Source organism: Myripristis murdjan, chromosome 15 (genome assembly GCF_902150065.1).
Source record: "Myripristis murdjan chromosome 15, fMyrMur1.1, whole genome shotgun sequence".
NCBI classification, from domain to species: Eukaryota; Metazoa; Chordata; class Actinopteri; order Holocentriformes; family Holocentridae; genus Myripristis; species Myripristis murdjan.
In genome coordinates, this window is record NC_043994.1 from 12,879,651 (window position 1) to 12,900,564 (window position 20,914).

At 41.8% G+C, this 20,914-nt stretch overlaps 1 protein-coding gene across 1 annotated transcript in view; it reads left to right on the forward strand.

Moving 5' to 3' along the window:
• The first annotated feature begins 637 nt into the window (after positions 1–637).
• The window catches only part of oprm1 (opioid receptor, mu 1), a 32,846-nt gene continuing 12,569 nt past the window's right edge, over positions 638–20,914 (forward strand). The window contains exon 1 of the mRNA XM_030071078.1: positions 638–912. Coding sequence (XP_029926938.1) covers positions 638–912 — 275 coding nt within the window. The remainder of the gene's footprint in view (positions 913–20,914) is intronic.

Consider the following 20,914-nt stretch of genomic DNA (forward strand, 5'->3'; position numbering starts at 1 on the left):
TTACCCTTCATCCCTTTAAGAAAAAAGGTCAAAATCTGGCTTGTGGAAATTTTAGTAATATTGAAGTGTTAATTTCTGTATAAATAATGCTCATCTCTTGTGTGTGTGTGTGTGTGTGTGTGTGTGTGTGTGTGCGTGTGTGTGTGTTGTTTGACTTGTAGGTAAAACGTTTTGTAAACCTGTTGCAAACACAGCTATATGTAAATTAAGTTAATTAGCCTATTATATTGTTATAATCATGATTTGACAAATAATTATTAGATGCACAATGGAAGATGGAAGGGAGGAAGGAAGGAAGGAAGGAAGGAAGGAAGGAAGGAAGGAAGGAAGGAGGCGAACTAAATCACTTTCACGCTGTGCCTTCTGTCCCGTAGGCTTGTTGCTCTGCCGCGCGCGAGGGTCGTCAGTGAACTCTGTCTCGCGCAGCGCTCGGTCTATCTGCTCGGCGGGTGCGTGCAGGCTGCCTTTACCTCTCTTCGCCGCCCCTCCGGCACGGTGAGCCTACACGTAACGGCGTTCCTCCGGCGAACCGGACCCGCGGGGATCACAGACACCGAGTCCGCCGACTTGAGGCACTTGAGGGAACCGCTTCACTCGCTGCACCGAGGGCTGGCAGCCTCCTCCTCACCGAGAGACCATGGAGAGCGCAGGGAACGGCTCGGACGTCGACTACCGGAGCTCGTTTCCCACCGCAGGCTCGCTTTTCAACAACACGTACTGTCGGAACTTCACCGACGTCGGGCACAACGCGAGCCTCATGGATGCGCGCTGCGACCGGGGCTCTGTTCCGCCTGGCACCGTGAACACCGACGCGACTCCGGTGATCATAGCGATTGTCATCACCGCCGTTTACTCCATAGTGTGCGTGGTGGGGCTGGTTGGCAACGTACTGGTCATGTATGTCATTATCAGGTAGGATAAACTACTCACCAAACAATCACCGGTGTATGTGTGTGTGTGTGAGTCTACCTCATCAAACACCTCATTTTGTAGATTGAGCACAGAGCGCACAATCACCGTATAGCTACACATCGGTGATCGGTTTCGCCATGAGCAGCCATATACTGAATCACTCCAGGTGGACTCATAACCTGTTGCTGTGGTTTTCCCAGTGTTCTGATCCCCGTGTTTACTAGTGTGCGTGGTGTACATGTGGCCATGTGAACGTGGTGTTGACATGGTTGCCTGGTTGGCCGCCGTGCGTAAAATACCTACAATCTCACTTCGCACCAAGTCGCCAGCGCGCTGGAGGAGCGCATGTGTGGTAATGATGGGTTTCACTGAGAAGGAAAGCTCCCGCATGAAATCACTTGCTTGCATGGTATATTCATATTGTACATGGCTCTAGTCAATATCCATATCCAATGTACTCTATATCAGCAGAGTGCAGTATTCTCTCTCTCTCTCTCTCTCTCTCTCTCATGCACACACTGACAACAGGTTTAAGTGCACACTACATTTGATGTAAGCACAGCTAAACACATTTGGAGGTTGTTAAAGCCCTCCCCCAGTCCCCAGATGCCTGGCCTGAAAAAAAAAATACTATTATATGCTTCCTATTACTTTGTCTTGTCTATGCTGGCTGAGCCAGAAGTTGCAGTGATGTGATATGAATGATGATTTTTATACTTCATTGTGCTTTTACGTGTGTCTGCTAAACAGGAAGTTGTAATCATGCAGCATTAAGTCCCAAAGTGGTCAGATGCCTCGATCCTCAACTCCCTTCAACTTTTCAATGTTTCCCCTCTTCATCTCTTTCTGGTGGTGCTCATTTTCAGCATTTTGCAAATTAGATCAGAAGTCTTAATTTGTTTTGGAACTGCTCTAAATGCAAGTAAGTGGCAGCCAAAGCACTAAAAAGTAGATCAAACTATTCTTTTAGTGTTATTGCATTCAAGTCCTATCAAAAGATGAAAAGGAGTGGAAACCTTTTCGATTTTAAGTGTAAAGTCTGTATTTGCCTTAAGTCTAAACAGTGACAACAGCCACAGAGGCCTGACTTGAACTCTCAGTCACTGCCGCTGACTGTATAAAGTCTCCTGGGTTCTTAGCCAGTTACATGGATGACACTGTCACACAATGTTTAAATGAATATTTCAAACTTTTCTCAAACATAATACATTTACAAACTCCAGATCTCATCCCTGCTAAATATTTTACGTTCCTTGCCCACATTAGGAATGTCACAAAGGAAAAAGGCATACTACAAAATGAAGGGTCCGCTTAGTGAAAAATATATAAACCACCTGTTCTTTCCATGAAATAGGCCAAACAATGAAATAGGTGACCAAGTGATGGACAGGCAACCTGTCCAGGGTGTTCCTCAGCCTTCCACTGAGTGCTGTGATAGGCTCCAGCACCCCCTGTGACCCTTATAGATAACCAGTTTGGAAAATGAATGAATGAATGAATGAATTAGGTGAGTCCAGATGAGACCCATGATCCCATATTGATTTACTGTTAGGGGGCAGAATAAATGTAGATAAGAGACAGGTTAGGAGAGGAGCCTTTAGCAGTCTTATACATTACCTATGGAAATGTGGGTGTAACTCAATGTCAAAAGGGTGGTCTAAATATTTTATACTCATATTATTATATTATTATAATTTTCAAGGGATATGTGCTGAAGCTAGTTGCAAGAGGTGGCGCTGCAGACAGGAGAGCACATGCAACATACATCACATAAAGTCCAATTTAAAAAAAAAAAAAAAGAAAGGTGGGGAAATGAGAGACAGGGATCAGGGGAGCAGGAAGGGGAGGTGTGAATGAGAGACAGAGAGCAGGAGAAGAGAGAGAAAAGGTGAGCTATAAGTATTACATAACAGGCATCTCATAGAAAACATTGTCAGGTTGCTGGCAGGTTCCTGGCTCTGTCTGTGGAGGGAAACGGGACTTCACCACTGGTAGATGATTCAGAGTGATACAACTTCAAAAGTCCTGGTACTTGTTCATGCAAGTGTTCTCAGTCTTATATGTGTGTGTGTGTGTGTGTGTGTGTGTGTGTGTGTGTGCAGACAAAGAACTTTAGTCCTCCAGTTAATAACTTCAGCTGTCGGTACTCGATGGGAACGGTGCAGTTTAAAGTTCTTTCGCAAGGCATTCCAAGAGGAGGAATACACTTTTCTCCTCACCTCAAAGACGTCTTGGAGGGTCAGACTGCACTGAGCTCCACAAATCGGACTCCTATAGACACACAGATACAGTGTCTCCTCTGTCTCAATTGGGGGGACTAGTGTTAGAACTGTTTTTAATGATCGTATAATCACTTCTAAAGCATCAACACTACACTGAATTTAATTTTAGATAACAGTAAGGCTAAATTACAAGGCTCATTTGAATTTCACATTTTCTGTTTCCTAGCTGTGGTTGTACACCACTGCTAAATGAATACCAAGGAATCACTGCAGATATGATGGCAGCTTCCTCAAGATAAGTATAAGCCAGTGACTGAGCTTGCGCATGTCCATGTCTTACCATAGATTACAACATCTAATGGGACGCCAAAAATTGACACGTTATCCAGTATGCTTTGATCACATTTCTCAGTGCACAACCTTGTCATTGACTGATAAAAGCTACCCACTGCTTGCAGGAATCAATCATAGCATGTCATGGCATAGGCTAACAGGGCAGATCAATGGGTGTGTTGCTGTGAAACAGAATTAAGTGAAAATCACCTACTGTGCCTGTGATATTGGCCCACTGAGATGAACTGGGACAACAGCCAGTTGTAGACTTATATGGTGCTTTTTTGACCTTAAAGAGCAGAAGGTGAGCGACCCGTGGCTTTTCTGTGGATTAAACCAGAGCGGATGACATTTGGTTCAAATGTTCCACGGGATGATGATGATAAAGCAAAAACCAAACAACTTTTTAAACAACTCCACTGTTGCAGACAAATTTCCAGTGTTGGCATGAAATCACAAGAGTTTTGAAGTAGTTGGGGCACACTCACATCATCTCGATTGTTTGGTTTGAGGTGGTCTTAAAACTTATTCTTATTCAGTCTTTTTTTTTTGTTTTGACATTCTGATAAAGTTGTTAATTCATTCGTAAGGGTGTGTGTGTGGGGGGGTGCTGAAGTCTATCCCAGGACTCATTGGGTGAAAAGCAGAGGAACAGCCTGGACAGGTCACAGGGCAGACAGACAAACAAGCACATTCAAATCTAGGCAATTTGGCATCTCCAAATGAGCTATCTTGCATGTCTTAGGACAGTAGGAGGAAACTGGAGGCCCTGGCAGAAACCCATGAAGACTCCACACAGAAAGCTGGCTGGCCAGGAATCAAACCCAGGAAGTTCTTGCTGTGAGGCATCAGTGCTAACCACTGCATCACCATACCACCCCTGACAAAAAAAATCAGACATGTTTAATATTATCAGAAGTCTTTCATCTTGGCTCACGCGAATAGTCACATTCAAAGACGTGAGCGTTGTCAACAACCAACAGGTGTGCTCTCTCCAGCACCAAGCACGAAACAGCAAGCTGGGTAGGTAGTTAACATGGCGGGGACTTCAGGGGAGGCACAAGGACGTGAACAAGTCTTGTGTGTGTGTGTGTGTAACTTTTTTGTAGGCTCCTGCCATCCTCAAGCTGTCATATTATGTTGCAACATCCATTATAACACACCAATAGTCAAGGTAACGCAGACAGGCACACACACACACACACACACACACACACACACACACACCACCACAACAGTATTAATCATAATTCACCCCTTATGGATTACCTGAAGAAGCACGGCTATAATATTCCTATAATATTTGTCAGACAGTCTCAAAGGGAATGTGTAGTCTTGCAAATACCTTGGAAGATCTCCAGTCTTTGCAGAGGAGAAATAGAAGGGCGGAGGAGGAAAAACCAGGTGAAAGAGAAACAAAGAGGAGCTCTACATGGGCAGAGTGTTGAGGAAAACCGATAGTTTAGGGAGCGCAAAATGGAGAGACAGGATGAGCTAGGTAATAAGTGAGGACATGGAACGAAGTGAGTGGGGACAGCAGGCAGAACAACACTTGTGGATTAGCCACTCTACTGGTCCGAGGAAATCGATGATAAGAGTAAATAAGTGCAGGATTTGCTTGATTTAACTTGTCAGGCACTTCAACAGCTTGAAAAAGTGGAAATGCCACCACATAGACGGTGAAAGCAGACTGTGTGCAAAGAGGTTTAGTTTAGTGAGAAGCCGCTGTGTTTGTTGTCGTGTTTACCGGTGCTCGCTTTGTTTTAACTTCCACACCCCTCACATCTCGCCAGTCCCAACTGTTTCCTGGTCAGATGCAACATCAACCTAACGCTACTTTGGAATTTCACACCCATCGTCCTTTTAGATAGATAGATTTTTATTGTCATTGCACAATCATATACGTATAATAATGCAACGAAATTAGGGCTCAGTCCTTTCGGTGCAGGGGAGAATAGAAAGCACCGTGCATCTTGCTAGTTGAATAGCCAAGTCCAGTAATAGATGGCTGCAGCCATGTCTCTGATAACAGAAAAAATGCAACAGTCACGGAAACACTTGTTGGATGTGCAAGCACAATTCGTCATCCCGTGTTCGCCATGGACCTGGCGCTGGAAAATGCTGGGAGGCGGCGGCCCAAAGGGCTGTCCTTTCAGCCGTGTCAACGCACCGGCCCTGCAGCCTCGGCGTCCTCTGGAATGTCCTGGCAGCGATGAAAGTCCGGTGAAATTGGCATCCCGCAGCGCAATCCCAAGCTCAAAAGGTCCTGATAACTGTTGTTTCCTTTTCAGTTTTAGGCTACGTTTACATATAGTCGGGTATTTTGAGAAACGAATATTTCCCTCCCTCTGTTTTCCAAAATAACATCGTGCACACAGCATAGTTTTCAAAAAAGTTTTCGTTTACATCAACCTGCATAAATACGCTGTCGAGCGCCATCATAACTACACCTAGGCTATGGGCGGCAGTGTAGGAAGATGGAGAAAGCCATGCAAGCCAATCAGATTTTGCTGTTTGCGTGTAAAAGAAGGGCAAAAATGAAGGGAAATGTCTCTGTTTTCAAAAATACCCATGTACAGTGGTGGAAAAAAGTTTTCGGACACCCCATGCATTTGTGAAATATTGCATTAAGAATCACTTCAAGTGCAATTTCTTTTAGCACAGTCACAGCCAAAATACTAAACAAATCCTAAAAAAGACATTAAAAACTTAAAATTGATTGGTTCCATAAAAATACATAAGAAATTTTGAGTATTGGGTCATTTTGGTACCAGTGATGAAGGTCGTTCTTTTTATTAAAAGACACAATTTTTGTTGCCAAGCTTCGTGTCTATATAAAGCCAGCACATTTGAAAGTTCTTCAGACACAAAAATGGCTAAAACAAGGAACCTAACGCAGGAAACACACCTGAAGATAAAAATTAAACTGTCAAGAATTTAGTTTTGTTAGTTTTTCGTGTAAACAATAAACAAAAAAATATAATTTGTATTTGTTTGTATCTGTCTAATGCAGCCACACCTTTTGAAACACAAAAAAGATTTTTCCACAAATATTTCATGATAATATTTGAGGTTGTTAGATTGTGTAAAATTTTAAGGGTGTCCGAAAACTTTTTTCCACCACTGTATGTGTAAACGGGTCCTCAGAGCTGCCCCAGATAGCTCTGATGAAATAAATGGGTCCAAGAAAGATGTTTTCGACTTTACATGACTTACGAGAGGTCACTCCTCTGGCGCTCGCAGAGTGCCATAATGAAGTGGGCGGAAATACTTGACACCGTGTTGGGCCAAGTCAGAGTGAAAACCAATAAGGCCGACCCCTTCTAAGGCGTTTGCCATTTGAAAAATAAATTATCCATGTCTACAGCAATCTGGCAAGGGTAGAGATATTTTTTATGATGTATGAGTTTGTACATCGATCCTCATTGCGCATTCCAAGGTAGTTTGTCAACAAGGCTGATGATAGATAGTGCAGGACATTACTTAAGCTTTAGTTCCCTCGTCCTTCACTGTTTTTCGTGGGAACAGATTTAGGACACCCCGCCCTCTCGCCTGCCTTTCCTCAATGTGAAAGGCACAGGCTCCAGCGCTGATGGTAACAGACAACCAGCAGTGTGTGTGTGTGTGTGTGTGTATACGTGCGCAGGAAAGCATCATTGTGTATGCATTTGTGACTGAGAAAAGTGTCAAGGTTTCTTCAGCATTTTTGAGATCAACTAATGAGACTTCAAGGGAATTGAAGGGATGGTAAAGGATGTGTCTCATTCCTCTGAGGTGCACAGTTCATCAAGATCATTACCATTCATCAGCCTCTCTCTCTCATTTGTCTCTCTCTGTGTCAGTGTCTTTCTCTCTCCCTCCACTGGCAGAAAGAGTCGAGAGTGTACACACATTTAGCTGATGACCATAATGGATATTTATCTGCAAATGGAAAAGCAGTCTTGCGCTCTCTGTCCAATCTCTATATTCGTGGATGTGAATCAGTTCAATTAGTTTTGCTAGATTAAATAGAGAGAGCATTGGGCGAGCTGTCTGGGTAATCGCAAACTTGAGGCCATAAACCACTCTTTCTCTCGCCCTTTCTCCCTCTCTCTCTCTGTTCGCTCCACACTTACATCCACAAACTTCTCCTTTGCAAACAAACCTCACCAGAAATCTGCACGCTCATCTGGAAAAATCAATTTCGGTTGAACAGAAACCGCTGGGTTCCATAGGGAATATGCACCTAGTGCAGAGTGCTTCCTGTTCCCATGGAAACGCTCCGAGGCGTTGTGAGTGTGATGTGTGATGTGCGAACCCGCTCCACCTCCCAGCCAGCTGGATAAACTGACATACCTGGTCTGTTTCTAAAACAAGTGAAGCTTTATTTTGCGAGGCTGCGCGCAGGGATTAAAATGGGATTTGTAAGGAGGAGATGCTCTGGTCAAGGGGGGGCTGAAGCCTGGAGAATAAATATGTATGTGTGTGTGGTGTGCACGTAGTGGGGAGAAAAAAAATGCCTGAATCAGTAACAATATCACCAGCAAGCATATCAACTTATCCTTTAATACTCAGTGTATGTTCTGATTAAATTTAAACAACAATTTTATAAGAAAAACACGTTGACCCAGTGGAAATCAATCATAGTAAGTTGCTTATGTAACTCAAGCCAGCCAACTTTCCATAATAATAAACAAGTTCATAATACTCAAATAGATATATGAAGTAGTCTGTGTGCCAGTAAATGTTTTGCTGACCTGGCTGTAGGAGTCGCAATATTGCACTAAATCTAAAAAAGATAGTGAATCACTGCTCATGGCAGAAACTTGCAGGTGATGCAGAAAGTTTTTGGACAAATTGTTTATTTATCTATGTATATATTATGTATTTAATTTTTGAACGCTAAGCTTTCCTTTCTAAAAACTTTATTTTATGCAACTCTCTCCCCGCACCTTCTCTGATTTCCTGTCCACCTCCTTTCTGTCAAATTCAAATCCATATGACACAGTGCATCCTCTCTATTATATTAAGAATTTAATAAAACACTTTTAAATTAAAGTTTAGCTGTTCATTTTAGCTGTTGTGATGGACAAGCTGATTAACCAATGGCAGTCGACACTGATATTAATGTAAAAATATGCATAATTAATCAATATTCATTAACATCTCCTTGCTTAATGGGTTTTTCAGGGAAGAAATACCCTCAAGTATCGTTTAGATAGGGTGAATAGATTTTTAGGAGCAAATGTAGGAACATTTGTGGATACTATGCATATGATTCCTAAATTACTTAATACTTTTCACCATATACTTGCTCTAGAATATGAGAGAAATGATATGCTCTCTTGGTCATTTTTAGGGGGAAATAAAGTATGACATAGGCTGTGTGTCATCGAGATTTTATAATGCACTACATTACCAGCACAGTTCTGTAATGCTAACCCCATCACACAGCTGCACAGGTCTTTCCAGCCAATTTCCAGCCAACGTTGGTGTTAGTATATCCAACTAACCTTCCTAACTTATCCAAACTTTGCTGCAAATGGCAAAGGAGCCATCTTCAATCCTGCATTTTTACTGCATTTTTAATCGCCAGATTCCTTGGTAGCCTTATTATCAGGAGGAAGTGAGCTAGAGGAGGATGAAAATGAGTGGCACTCCTCTTATTAACACAAATGATCACATGTATTCACACTTTCAGTGAAGTCTTGGAACACACATTGCTTTGTCTTTGTTAAATTTGAGCAACTCATCCTATGCTAATTAGTATACAGGATTTAACCTATAATCCCCCATGATTACTGACTCTTTGATAGCACAAGCTAGTTAATGTATCCAGGTTACACAGAGAGCCTTCATGATTATTCAGATCATTTTTTCATGCATGATAGATGGTAACTTTCACGTTTATGTGACTGCACATGTGGCAGTAAGCATGAGTGGCTGTGGTGATGTTGGATAATTTAACATATGAATGTGTTTGGGCACGCAGAGGAATTATGAAGGTAAACTGAACCTGCTCTAGACATCTGTGCTTGCTGCAGCTCTGAAACTTCTACCAAACAAAAATAACATTAGCATTCAGCTTTGCATCTGTGTGTGTGTGTGTGTGTTCTTGTGTATTTGTTTTTGTGCACGCATGTCGGTATGTATGTCCATGCATGTGTGTATGGATAAACTAAAATACAATGTTTATTATTTTGTCTGCCAGGTGGTAGCCTGGAGGGGTTATTGCATTAGGTCATGTGTCCATCTGCGTGTGTATCCGTCTGTCTTTGCATCTCTCAGCAGATAGTCATGTGCATATTGGCCCTAATATTTTTAGTGCACAGTGTGATCAAGGATCTCTCATAGTTGCAAAGGTGAAAAATGAGCACTGGAGAAGGGGCCATATGTATGCAGTACTTCCATATATTCACTTCTCTCAGTAGGCGAGTGTTTTTTTCTCCTAAATCTTAGTCTGCAGATTTTAAATCGACAATTGAGTGCTACCTCCTCAGCTGATTTTTTTGCATAAATCTGAACACAGGAGAAGGAGAGATACACAGGCAGTGTCTCTGTTTTCCCTCTCCTGGTAGGCAAAAGAATGGTGTGCCTAAGTCTGAGCACTGGAGAAGGGAAGATACGCCTGGTGGAGATCTGCTCTCTCCTGAGTTCAATGCTACTTTTTTCCTCTTCGCTGGCTGTAAACACTTGAGGCCCACTGATGAGCTCTGACCTTGGTTTTGTAACAGCTGTACAGTGTTAAACACACTGCCATTGTATACCTGTCCTTCACCGCCACTAACCCATGACAAATGGGAAGGTCGATAATTGCAGCACGCCCTTGGGTTTTATACTGCAATTAATTTGTTTGTTTTTTGGTTACCCACAAACTCTCCAGGCATAAAATGAGTCAAGAAAAATTGATTCAGGGCCTAACTTCCTCTCCCTGCGGCAATAGGGCTATCCACTTGTTAATGAAGATTAACTGTTTGAATTGTGCTACCAAAAGGCTGTTTGAATTTTAATGATGACAATTATCACCAGAATTTGATGGTCCAACTGTCAGTTTGTGTGTGTGTGTGTGTGTGTGTGTGTGTGTGTGTGTGTGTGTACAGGAGAATGCAGGGAGTTCTTGTTGTTTGTTGTACTGCATGTATTTGCACACAACAGGTGGTGCAAGTTCTAATTTGATGTTAGACAATGAGAATAATCATGAAATCCGGGTGAAGGGAGGTAATTAGGATAATCTTGATGTGTATTTGTGCGTGTCTCTCCCTGTGGTGTGTGTGTGTGCATGTGTATGTTTATGTGCTTTTAGCTGCTTAACACAGCTGGATGCCAGTTATGGAGTGCAGATAATGTGCACAGTGACAGTGGGACAAAAGAGACAATGAAAGAAACAAACAAAAGGAAGATGGGAGGTTTATAACTTGTCCGGTTTCAGTGTGAATCATAAAGTGTTGCCAATTTTAAGGTCATGAGAATTTGACAGACCTCGGCTTTGGAGACATTAACCGAACGGGAAGGGGAACAGGGAAAATAAAAGATAATCACTTGTCTTGTCCTAGAACTGGAGTTAAAATCACTGCCAGGTACTGACTCAATAAAGGATTATGATGGCAGATGATGGGAGAGAGAGAGAGAGCGAGAGGAGGAGAGAGAAAGGGAGGGAGCAAAGGACAAAGGTTTTGTCTTGTACTCCACTTTGTGATTGATGGGAGCTTTTGGCTCTTTTGTCCATCTGTCAATTACAAAGTGACTCACTCACTTATCCTGCTTCCTCTCTTTATTTTCTTTGACAGGTACTGTAACCATCGCTTAAGTCTCCAAGACTGGCATTTCACACCACAGAGTGCATGAAGGATTTGTAAAAAATAAATGATTGTGATAACTCTGTAAACATCCCCTGGTTTGCATTGTGACAAATAAAGGCTTTCCTCCTTATAAATATTTTTTTTTTTCCCCATTTCAAAAGCGGTTTGATAGAACATTATTTACAAAGGAGTGAGTCACTGCTCCTGTCTTTGTTTTGCATTAAAAAAGAAAACAAAGATGGTTCTGAGTCAACAGAAAAATTTACATAAAATGATAGACTGGTTGTGATTGGCTGTTTGAACGATCAGCTGTCAAACCTTTTCATTGTGGAACTAGGATGTGGATGGGAGAAGGACCAAGGTCACAGACTGAGATATGCATGGCATAAGATGTACAATAACATCACTGTTCCTAAGCAACAAGCCTCTAAACTCTTTAGGCTCTGGAGTTCCCATTACAGGCATTACCGAGGGAAAGGCTCTGGCCTAAATTGGTTTCCTCTTTCTTTTTACCATTGCAAAGATGAGGATGGAAAACCATTACAGAGGCAATCAGAATAAAGTGAATCGTGGCGGTCAAACTCCTGGGCGAAACAAACTACCACAGTTGTTGAATACATTATTACTGCCTTGACAAAACACCCGCGGGACATTATTTATGTCATTTTGATGCAGATGGATTCACTCTGGAGGGTGTTTTAAATGTTTTGCAAAACAAATCAAGCACATCCCAACTAGGCCAAGTTCCGATTTACTGTGGCTTTGATAGTTAAAGGACAATTTGGTATTTTTGAAGTTAGGCTGTATTTCTGACTTCTCTATTCATAAATACAAAGACTGTGTTGGTACTGAAAAATTTTCCACTAAAAATCTGGCTCCAGTAGACTGTTTCTGGTTGCTATTTGCCAACAATTTAGTCTTTTCCATGACATTAGAAAGACTACAGGGTGGAACCGTTATGTGTTACATCAACTTAATCCATTCTTATACAAGCAGTGTATTTGCAATCAAACTAAGACCGATAAAAAACTTCCTGAAATCTTTAAGCTTTAATCTTGTTCCACACTGCTTCATCAAATACAGACATCCACACTAAATCCAAAGATTTTAAGCAATGCAGTTAGTGTTCAATTGACTTAGAGGCGGTAATTTTGTACCTCAGTGGGATTTCGTCTGGTCTGAATCACTTCAGTGGTCTATTGAACTAGATGGGGCAATTGAGCCATTCAAGAAGCTGTGCTGAAAAACACCTGAAAAATGGCCTTTTTGGGTTTAAAACACTTAGTTTTTAGTCCTTTAGCCTTCTTGCTACAAGTTACACAGCCTAACTTGAAGGAAGAATACACTCTGTAATGCTTAAAGGCATAGTTTACCCAAAAATAACAGTAGATTCAGACTAATCTCAGTCAAAGCACTGATGAAATTTGTATGTGTACACAAGGAGTTGGCCAGCACAGCTCTGTAGTAGCCATCTTATGTGTGATGGGCCGCGTTCAGACTGCCAGCCCAAATCCGATTTTTAGCCCATCCAGATTGAAACTGGATGGCTCTTTTGTAGTCTGAACAGTCACAAATCACATGAAATCCGATTTTTGCAAATCTGATCGAAACCACATTCGGGAGGTAGTTTCAGATCGCATTTGGACAGATGCGTCTGAGTCTGAACAGCTCCAAACACTCAGATCGGTTTTGACTGTCTGTGACGTCACTCTACACGTTGCAACAGTGCGCCAGACCAGTGGTTCTCAAACTTTTTTCAGTGAAGTACCCCCCATGAATTATTTTTGCAGCCAAAGTACCCCCAAGTTCAGCGGCGGAAAAAAATATTTTTTTTCATGGACTGATAGTTATATTTCTGCCGACTTCTCAGTCATTTTAAATCTAACAGTTGCCATGACAGCAGCTGATCTTTATCTACAACCAACTCATATTAACAGTTATATTTAAATATGGGCTACTGTTTTCCAGTGTCGGCAAACATCTATCTTTTTATAAACTCACCGGCAGATGTTTTATTTCAGCTGGGGGTGTGTCACTCCAATTTAACGTCAGCTCCGATTATGTGGCTAAGCAGCAAAAGTAACGACAGTAAGCAGTAACATTAAGGCTGAACAGAGTTAATCACCTTTTCAGACTGTTATCAATTTACCTCTGAAATAAAGACGACAATTTTCACAGATGTGTTGATTTATTAAATGTTCATTTCAATGTACAGACGCAAACAAATTGACAAATTAATTAAATCTTTGGCCCAGGAAACTCATAAAGACTGAACAAATTAATAACGATTAATAGGCTAATTAATAACTGATAACAAACAAGAACACAGTTATAGCCGCACATCTCCGTGGAAAATCTTACAGGTACTGTCTGTGGTGCTGAATCCGCTGAGGTACTGTATTATAGAAATTAAAGCTCCATAAAATTCACGGAGGATCTTGTTTAGCTCTTCTTTACTTACAGCTGAGAAATCAGCTTTTGCCCGGTGTTTGTCAGGTAGTCTTGTAGACATTTGACAGCCCAAGACGCTGACCGGGCCGTACTGGCTTCATTTCCTGACCTCTCCCGCTGATCCAGCTCTTCACTCGTCACTCTCGCGTATCTCGGCTTTATCTGTTCTGTCTCGTCTTCCTCGCTCAGCCATTTATCCAAACTTAGGTCGCAAAATAAATCAAAATTGACAACAAAACGGTCCATTATGCCGGCGAACAAAGTTGACAGCGGCTTTTGATGCGGGTTTCAGTGAAACGTTTCATATTGCCATAGAAACCACACAGACTCGGACGATAAGATGTAGGCGGAGTCTAATATTTTCAGTGATTGATTCAGTATTTTTTTTATTTGCGCACGGCTAGCCGTGCTGTCATGCGCATTTGAACACATTCAAAACGTCTGATTGATCAATCAGATTGCTCGGTCGGATCTACGTGTTGTATAATTTTAAAAACCTGTCAGATCGGTCAATGATGTGGCCCAGTCTGAACAGAGTCAGATCCGATTTGGACACTTGCTAAAAACAGTGTGGACAGTCGGCCCTAAAAATCGGATTTGAGAAGGAATCTGATTTGAATCAGATTCGCCTGCAGTCTGAACGTGGCCTTAGTGTGTTTCCATGGATATTGATCACCTGCTGTGTGTGTGTGTGTGTGTGTGTATGTGTATGTCCATGGATATTGATTCTTACTGATCACCTGCGTCCACCCAGAGTAATCAGTAACACTTCAATTTGTCTCCCCTCTCTGATGTATGTCTGGGTCAGGTCCTCGCCTCCTTGCTGTGTGTGTGTGTGTGTGTGTGTGTGTGTGTGTGTGTGATGTAGGAGTGCTTTATGGTCAGTGAAGAAAGGCTATTTCTGCCAAATGTCCCAACACTGCATGATGTAATTTTTGCTGTTCTCAGTCCATTCCAAAACCAAAATGAAACAAAATGGAATAATTCAATGCATGCAAATTAAACCTTTGAAGGAAATATCTGCTTGAGTTCATTTGAGTGTGTTTATGCGAATACATATGCTGTGAGTCCTTGTTTGGGCATGAATATGTGTGTGTATGTGTGTGTGTGTGTGTGTGTGTGTGTGTGTGTGTGTGTGTGTGTGTGTGTGTGTGTGTTTGGCAACCACCAGCTTGTGCAGTATAATTCACGTCTGACTCGCTGTCTGTAATTCAATAAGTAACTCAATTTCCGTGAAGCTGTCTGTCTATCTGACTGGCAGACTTAAAGTTGTCAGCCTTTCCACTCATTTGCCAGCTGTGTGTGTGTGTGTGTGTGTGTGTGTGTGTATCTGTCACGACAGGTGGTAGATTTGGACGCAAATGCAGGAGCCAGGAGGCATGAAGCTCAGAATACAACAAAATATTTAATGAATTCACCGGAAACACAGGGAACACATGACAGCTAAGACAATAACTGGACAAAGAACTGAACTCAAAACAGAGGCCTGTATCACAAAGTAAGCTTAGTTTTCGCTGGATTAGCCAGACCTGTCCGGATACACTAATCGAGATCATGGTGATCAGGGATAAGCGGTATCACGACGCTGGTTATCAACTCGCTCATTCGATCCAGGTTTGCCTCGTCAGGAGCCGTGAACGCGCACGTATAAGGGGCGGAGTCTGAGGCAGCCGACCAATCACAAACATGAGCGACAAGGAAAAAAGCACAGCGTATGTCACGGCGGAGGTGAGGCATATTATAGCCTACTGGAAAAGTATGAGGAGGAAAAACAACATCTACACACTAAATCGAACGCCGCGGCTGCCGCGAAGAGAAGGCAGAATGCTTGGCAACGAGTTGCCGACTAAATGCGCAAATTACACATCGGTGGCTTAAGTCCACATCTGACGCTGAAACCTATGAACTCACTGCACAGATGTGCTGCGTGTATGAGAGATATTTAATTCCTCCAGGTGTAATCCCTCAAAAAATCCCCCAAAACACAAGAATATCATTGCATTTTGTAAGTTTGCCATTTTATTATAGGCTACATTTATTTATTGCCATTTATTATACAGGCTATAATAAAATGAAGCGGACGCCAAAAATTAATCACGTCAGTCAGTGCATCAGGTTGACAGCCTGAATAAAATCAGATACTGAGCTGCGTTTGAACAGGAACAAAAGGCAACTATAAATGCCTACTCGCCCTCTTGAATGAAGGGTTCAAATGATCCTTTTTCATATTTGCATCAGCGAGCTGTCAATCAGGCCTATTCTCTCACCCAGGAATAATTTGCCCCCCAAAAATATTTAGAGCTAATTAATTGAGCCATTTTAAATGTCCCTAAAATGTTGTGAAATGCCTCTAAAAATACTTTTATCAAATTAAAAAAAAAAAAAAAAAAAACAGAAACGATTTCTCATTTCTGTTTTCCTCTCCCACAGAGTGTCAGCTCTGTACAGCAGGCAGCTGTTATCCAGGCTGAAGCTGCTTCACATTAATATTACAGCCTCTCTCTCATACAGAGAGTTGTCGGCAAAATGCTACGGATATGGCCGGTCAAGGAAAATCCTTTAATGCCGTAATGCTCTCCTTATTTGGACTCGTTGTTCAATGGGATCGTCAATGATTGGTCAGGCCACGGTTTGGCAAACAGCTGATTGGCCAGGGGGCGGTGCTTTATGTAGGATTCAATCCTATCCTGAAAGTTAGCCTGCCCCGGAGCAGGCTAGCATTCAGGATAGGATTAGGACAGGTTTTCTATCCCGATCAGAGGTGAACCAGCTTTGTGATACAGAAAATCCGGAGTTGAGCCTGAAGTTATCTCGCTAACCCCTTAATCCTGCTTCGTGATACAGGCCTCAGGACTTAAATACACAAGAACTAGATAGACACACCTGGGGAAGGGGCTGGAGCACAAGACAGGAGAACACAGAGGATAGGCTGAGGGAAACACTGGGAGGGATCAGAACAATCAGGGATAATTGACAGACACAGGACAGGTGTGGCACTGGGAGGGGAAAACGAGACTAACCAGACACAGGTGAAAATACTAATGGGAACAGGACAACAGACCACAGGAAAACAGAAAAACAAGAGTCTAACCAAAGTACAAAAACACAGAAAACACAAAACCATGACATGTATCTCTGTGTGTATGTATGAATTTACACATCTGTCTCGATGTGTGTATGTGAGCCTCAGCAGCTGCTCTGTAACAGCTAAGATGTTTTTTGCCAAGCTGAGGTTAGGTGGCTTCAGTCAATACCTCAATCCTGCTGTACTGTTTCAGATCCACATACACACGGATGTCCGATACACACTATGCTCAACACACAAACACACAAACACATATACTGTACATATGCATGGATGTACATATACACAGGCCTTTTTTTTTTTTTACCTTTATTTGCTCAGAAAAGGTAGACTGATCACACTTGTTAGCTTTTTCAGTGACATCCTGTTTCTTGTGCATACCTTTACACGCAGTCAGTACAACCACAGTATGGGTTTAAGTGTCTTGCTCAAGGGCACTCTGACAGTGGCTGGTGAGGGAGAGGTGAGCATTTCATTCACTCTCCCCACCCACGGTTTCCCAGCCACACCTGGGATGATCACCTGGCCGCAAGCCCACCTCTCTAATCTCCTGGCTACTGCCGTGAACGATGTACACACACACACACACACACACACACACACTTAAATCACATAAGTGCAGTGCATTTGTAGCAAAAACGTTTAGATTTCATCCTTTGTGTGTCTGAGAGGAGGTGAGATGAGGGAGGAGTGAACTGCACGCCTCATTTACCTCAAGCAGCTAAAATGCATAAAGTTTCTTAGTCAGTTAATCCTCTTTCTGATTGTCTCTCAAGCACACATACTGTATCTGTGCTTACACACACACACACACACACACACACACACACACACACATTCACACACACACACACACACACACACACACACACACACACACACGCACTCCATGCAATTTCGCTTAATTTCATCTCAAACCCAAAAGTTCAAGATAATAATCATTTTATCACCTAGCCAGAGTTTCCATGACAACACTCAGTGTTTCTAATGACAGGAAGGAGGAGGGAGTGCTGCTTAATGAAGTGGCCTGTTCAGAGATGGAAATGCTTTCTGATGACTGAAAAGCCATTAAGTGCTTGCTGCCTGCATGTCTGCCTATCTGGTCAATGTTTCTCTAAAGCCAGGAATTCCATCAATCAGTGATGGAAAGTGCACTAACCCCCCACCCCCGAAACAGAAACGCTGCTAGCTGGCTGGTATTTCACTAAAGAAAAAGTACTGTCGCAAAAATCAGCTTAAAGAACCATATAGTTCTGTTTGCTGTCAGCAGCTGTTATTGATTCTGTCTGTCGTCAGGTATAACCCATTCCAGTTCACTCCCACTCGTGTTCAAAAATGTGAAAAACTCTGTGAAAGTTTAATGTTGCAACCATAGAAATAGGACTGAGTAGAATGGGCTCGAGGCTTTGATTCGTGCCGAGTTGCTGTATTTCTGGGTGGTTGCCCTTGCCAATGCAGCAGCTGTGCAGATTCACTGATGCCACTACGTCAGCGCAAGAGTTTCTTGAGGTCAGCGAGAGAAGCGAGCTGACGATCCAGCATGAGAGGATTTTGCGGAAGTGGTCTTTGTATGAGCTTTTGTAAAATTGTAGAATTACCGACCAAATTTTTTCCATTGCATCAGTGACGGCTGGCCTTTTTTGGAATACAAGTTTAGCTCGAAGGCTTTTGAGTAAAGCTTTCTTTGTTGAAGATTGGAGGCAGCACTCAGTGAGCACTTCATACAAATATGATGCATTATGGGTGAAATATCCCTTTAAGCTACAGTATTTCACACAACTCTTTCAGTCCTCTTTTGCATATTCTGAAAGGACCATGCTGTGGGACTGTATATGAACCTGTTTATGATCACCTACTTCCCTACATAAAATTACCATAATTTCCGTTGCCCTTTTCCATTCTGTCAGTACTGATGTATTAGCTTGTATCTGGCACTAAGCATTCTTTGGCTTCGGTAGCATTAATAAGTGACATGTTGCATCTAAAGCAGCTCCAGTAGTCTTGTGTCAGTGTTGGAATATAGGGGAGAGTGGGGTAAGTAGTGCCAGTTTTTACTTAAAGTGCCTTTAAAACGAGGGGATTACAGTAATGCCTCCAACTAAAATATGCACATATAGTTTAGGATGTTGTGCATCCCTGGGAACAATCACTTTGGATCTTATATAAACTCTTTGAGAAATATAGCTTTTTAAAAAAAAGTGGTTTTGTGGCACAACTTGCCCCCGGTGCGGGGTAAATTGTGCCATAAGAGAGAATATACTGGGGTAAATTGTGCCATTGATAACTGAAGTAAAACAGATAATTTTAATCTCCCAAATGATAATGCTATATAAAAGCAAAACAAATTCAATACAAAATTATTTATTTAACATTTATTTATTATTTTAACAAGATCACAGGCCACTTTTCTATAACAAGGCCTAGCACCACATGAACACATACCCAGAACAAAATAAAAATTCAAAAATGAGCACCTGCAAATCATCTTTATCTGAATCTGAACAGTTTTAATGATCAAAGGTAAGAAGACAATGTACAATAACAGTAAAATACAATAACGTAATATATAGTATATAATCACAAGTTGTTCCACTGGCACAATTTACCCCAGGCCCTTTGGCACAAATTACCCCAAGCCCACCATTTTGAAAAAAATGCATCCCCCAGCTGTTTTGAGCTAACATCATGCTAACTGGATAGACTCATGGTGTAGCTTACTAAAGTACTAAAACCTGTGTGAACTGTTTTCAAAGTTTTCTATAATTGTTCAAATACAGCAATCAAAAAACCTTGATCATAGAAATTTTACTTTGGAGGGCAAAAAAATGTTTTTTGAACAGAAATGTGCTTACCCCTCAAGCCATGTGTCTCCCTTCTTTGCAGGATGAGTGAAATGGATGCCTCTTCAAAAATATGTGGTCACATGACCAACTTCTTCTATGGTTTTCTAGATAACAGGGGTGGCACTACTTGCCCCTTGGCACAAATTACCCCACTCTCCCCTACTGCTCATGGAAAAAAAAGAAGTAGAAAAAAAAGACCTCACAGTGTTTCTGTGGGGCCATTTAAACTGCGTTTAAGGCTTGAGATCTGTTTCTGCTGACACATGTTCCCAGAGCCAAAATGGTGATACTAACCTCATATCAGTACCTTGTTCTGATTTCCATTTACATGAATGACTTCCAAGTATGTTTTTCCAAAAACAAATTTAAATTCTCTTAAATTCATGTTCTGCCGTAAGGGAAATTTGGTTTGCGGAGAGGATTAACAATAAAGGCATATAAAAACTCAATAATAATGTAATTCGTACCTAATGTCATAACAAGGAGAAAAATAAAACAGCTTCTGTTACCTAGCACAAATAAAAGCCATGCCTTCTGCTATTTGTTCCTTTCTGTGCAGCTTGTCTTCTCTACAGACCTCAGGCTGGAACGTGTTAAAGAAATGTGTGTTGTGCTTTTCTCTGGATGGAGGACAGAATGTAACAGATTCTTATGTCACCACGCTCCTCTGGACATACTGCCACTGCCAATCAATGGTGACACGATCACATGCCGTACTCCCTTTCCATGGTACAAACCCAGTGCTTTACAATCATGAATTATAGCTGCTACGCAGCAATGGTCAGGGCCGGGCAATTTTGGGCAATTCTGAGCAACAAGTGGAGAATAGGAAGATGAAAAGAAGGGAGGTGTTCTGAAGTGAATTTTGTATCAGTTGAGACTTGAACTCACAATTTCTGGCATGAAGGACAATGCTCTATCTCATTGAGCTAACTGGCAAGTATCAGTTCATGTGAGGCTTCACAAATTGACTAAGCCAGTCACATGACAGCAGCCGCCTATGCATGGAAAGGCAGATTTCAAACAACTGTAAAAAAAAAAAAAAAAAAAAAAATCAGTCATCAAGACAAAAAACTGAAAATGCACATATTGCATCTAGACAGCATGGAGATGTTGGTAATTTGTTTTTAACAATGATTGATTTGCTCCATAAGTGAAAACTGATGTTTAAGTGTAAAGTGTACAAAGATTTCTTCGATATTGGGGCTACATTTTGGTGAAAGCTGCAAAGCTGTAGCACATATGGTTGATTTATTATAAATTTTCAAAGTTTTGAAATTTAGAGGCTTG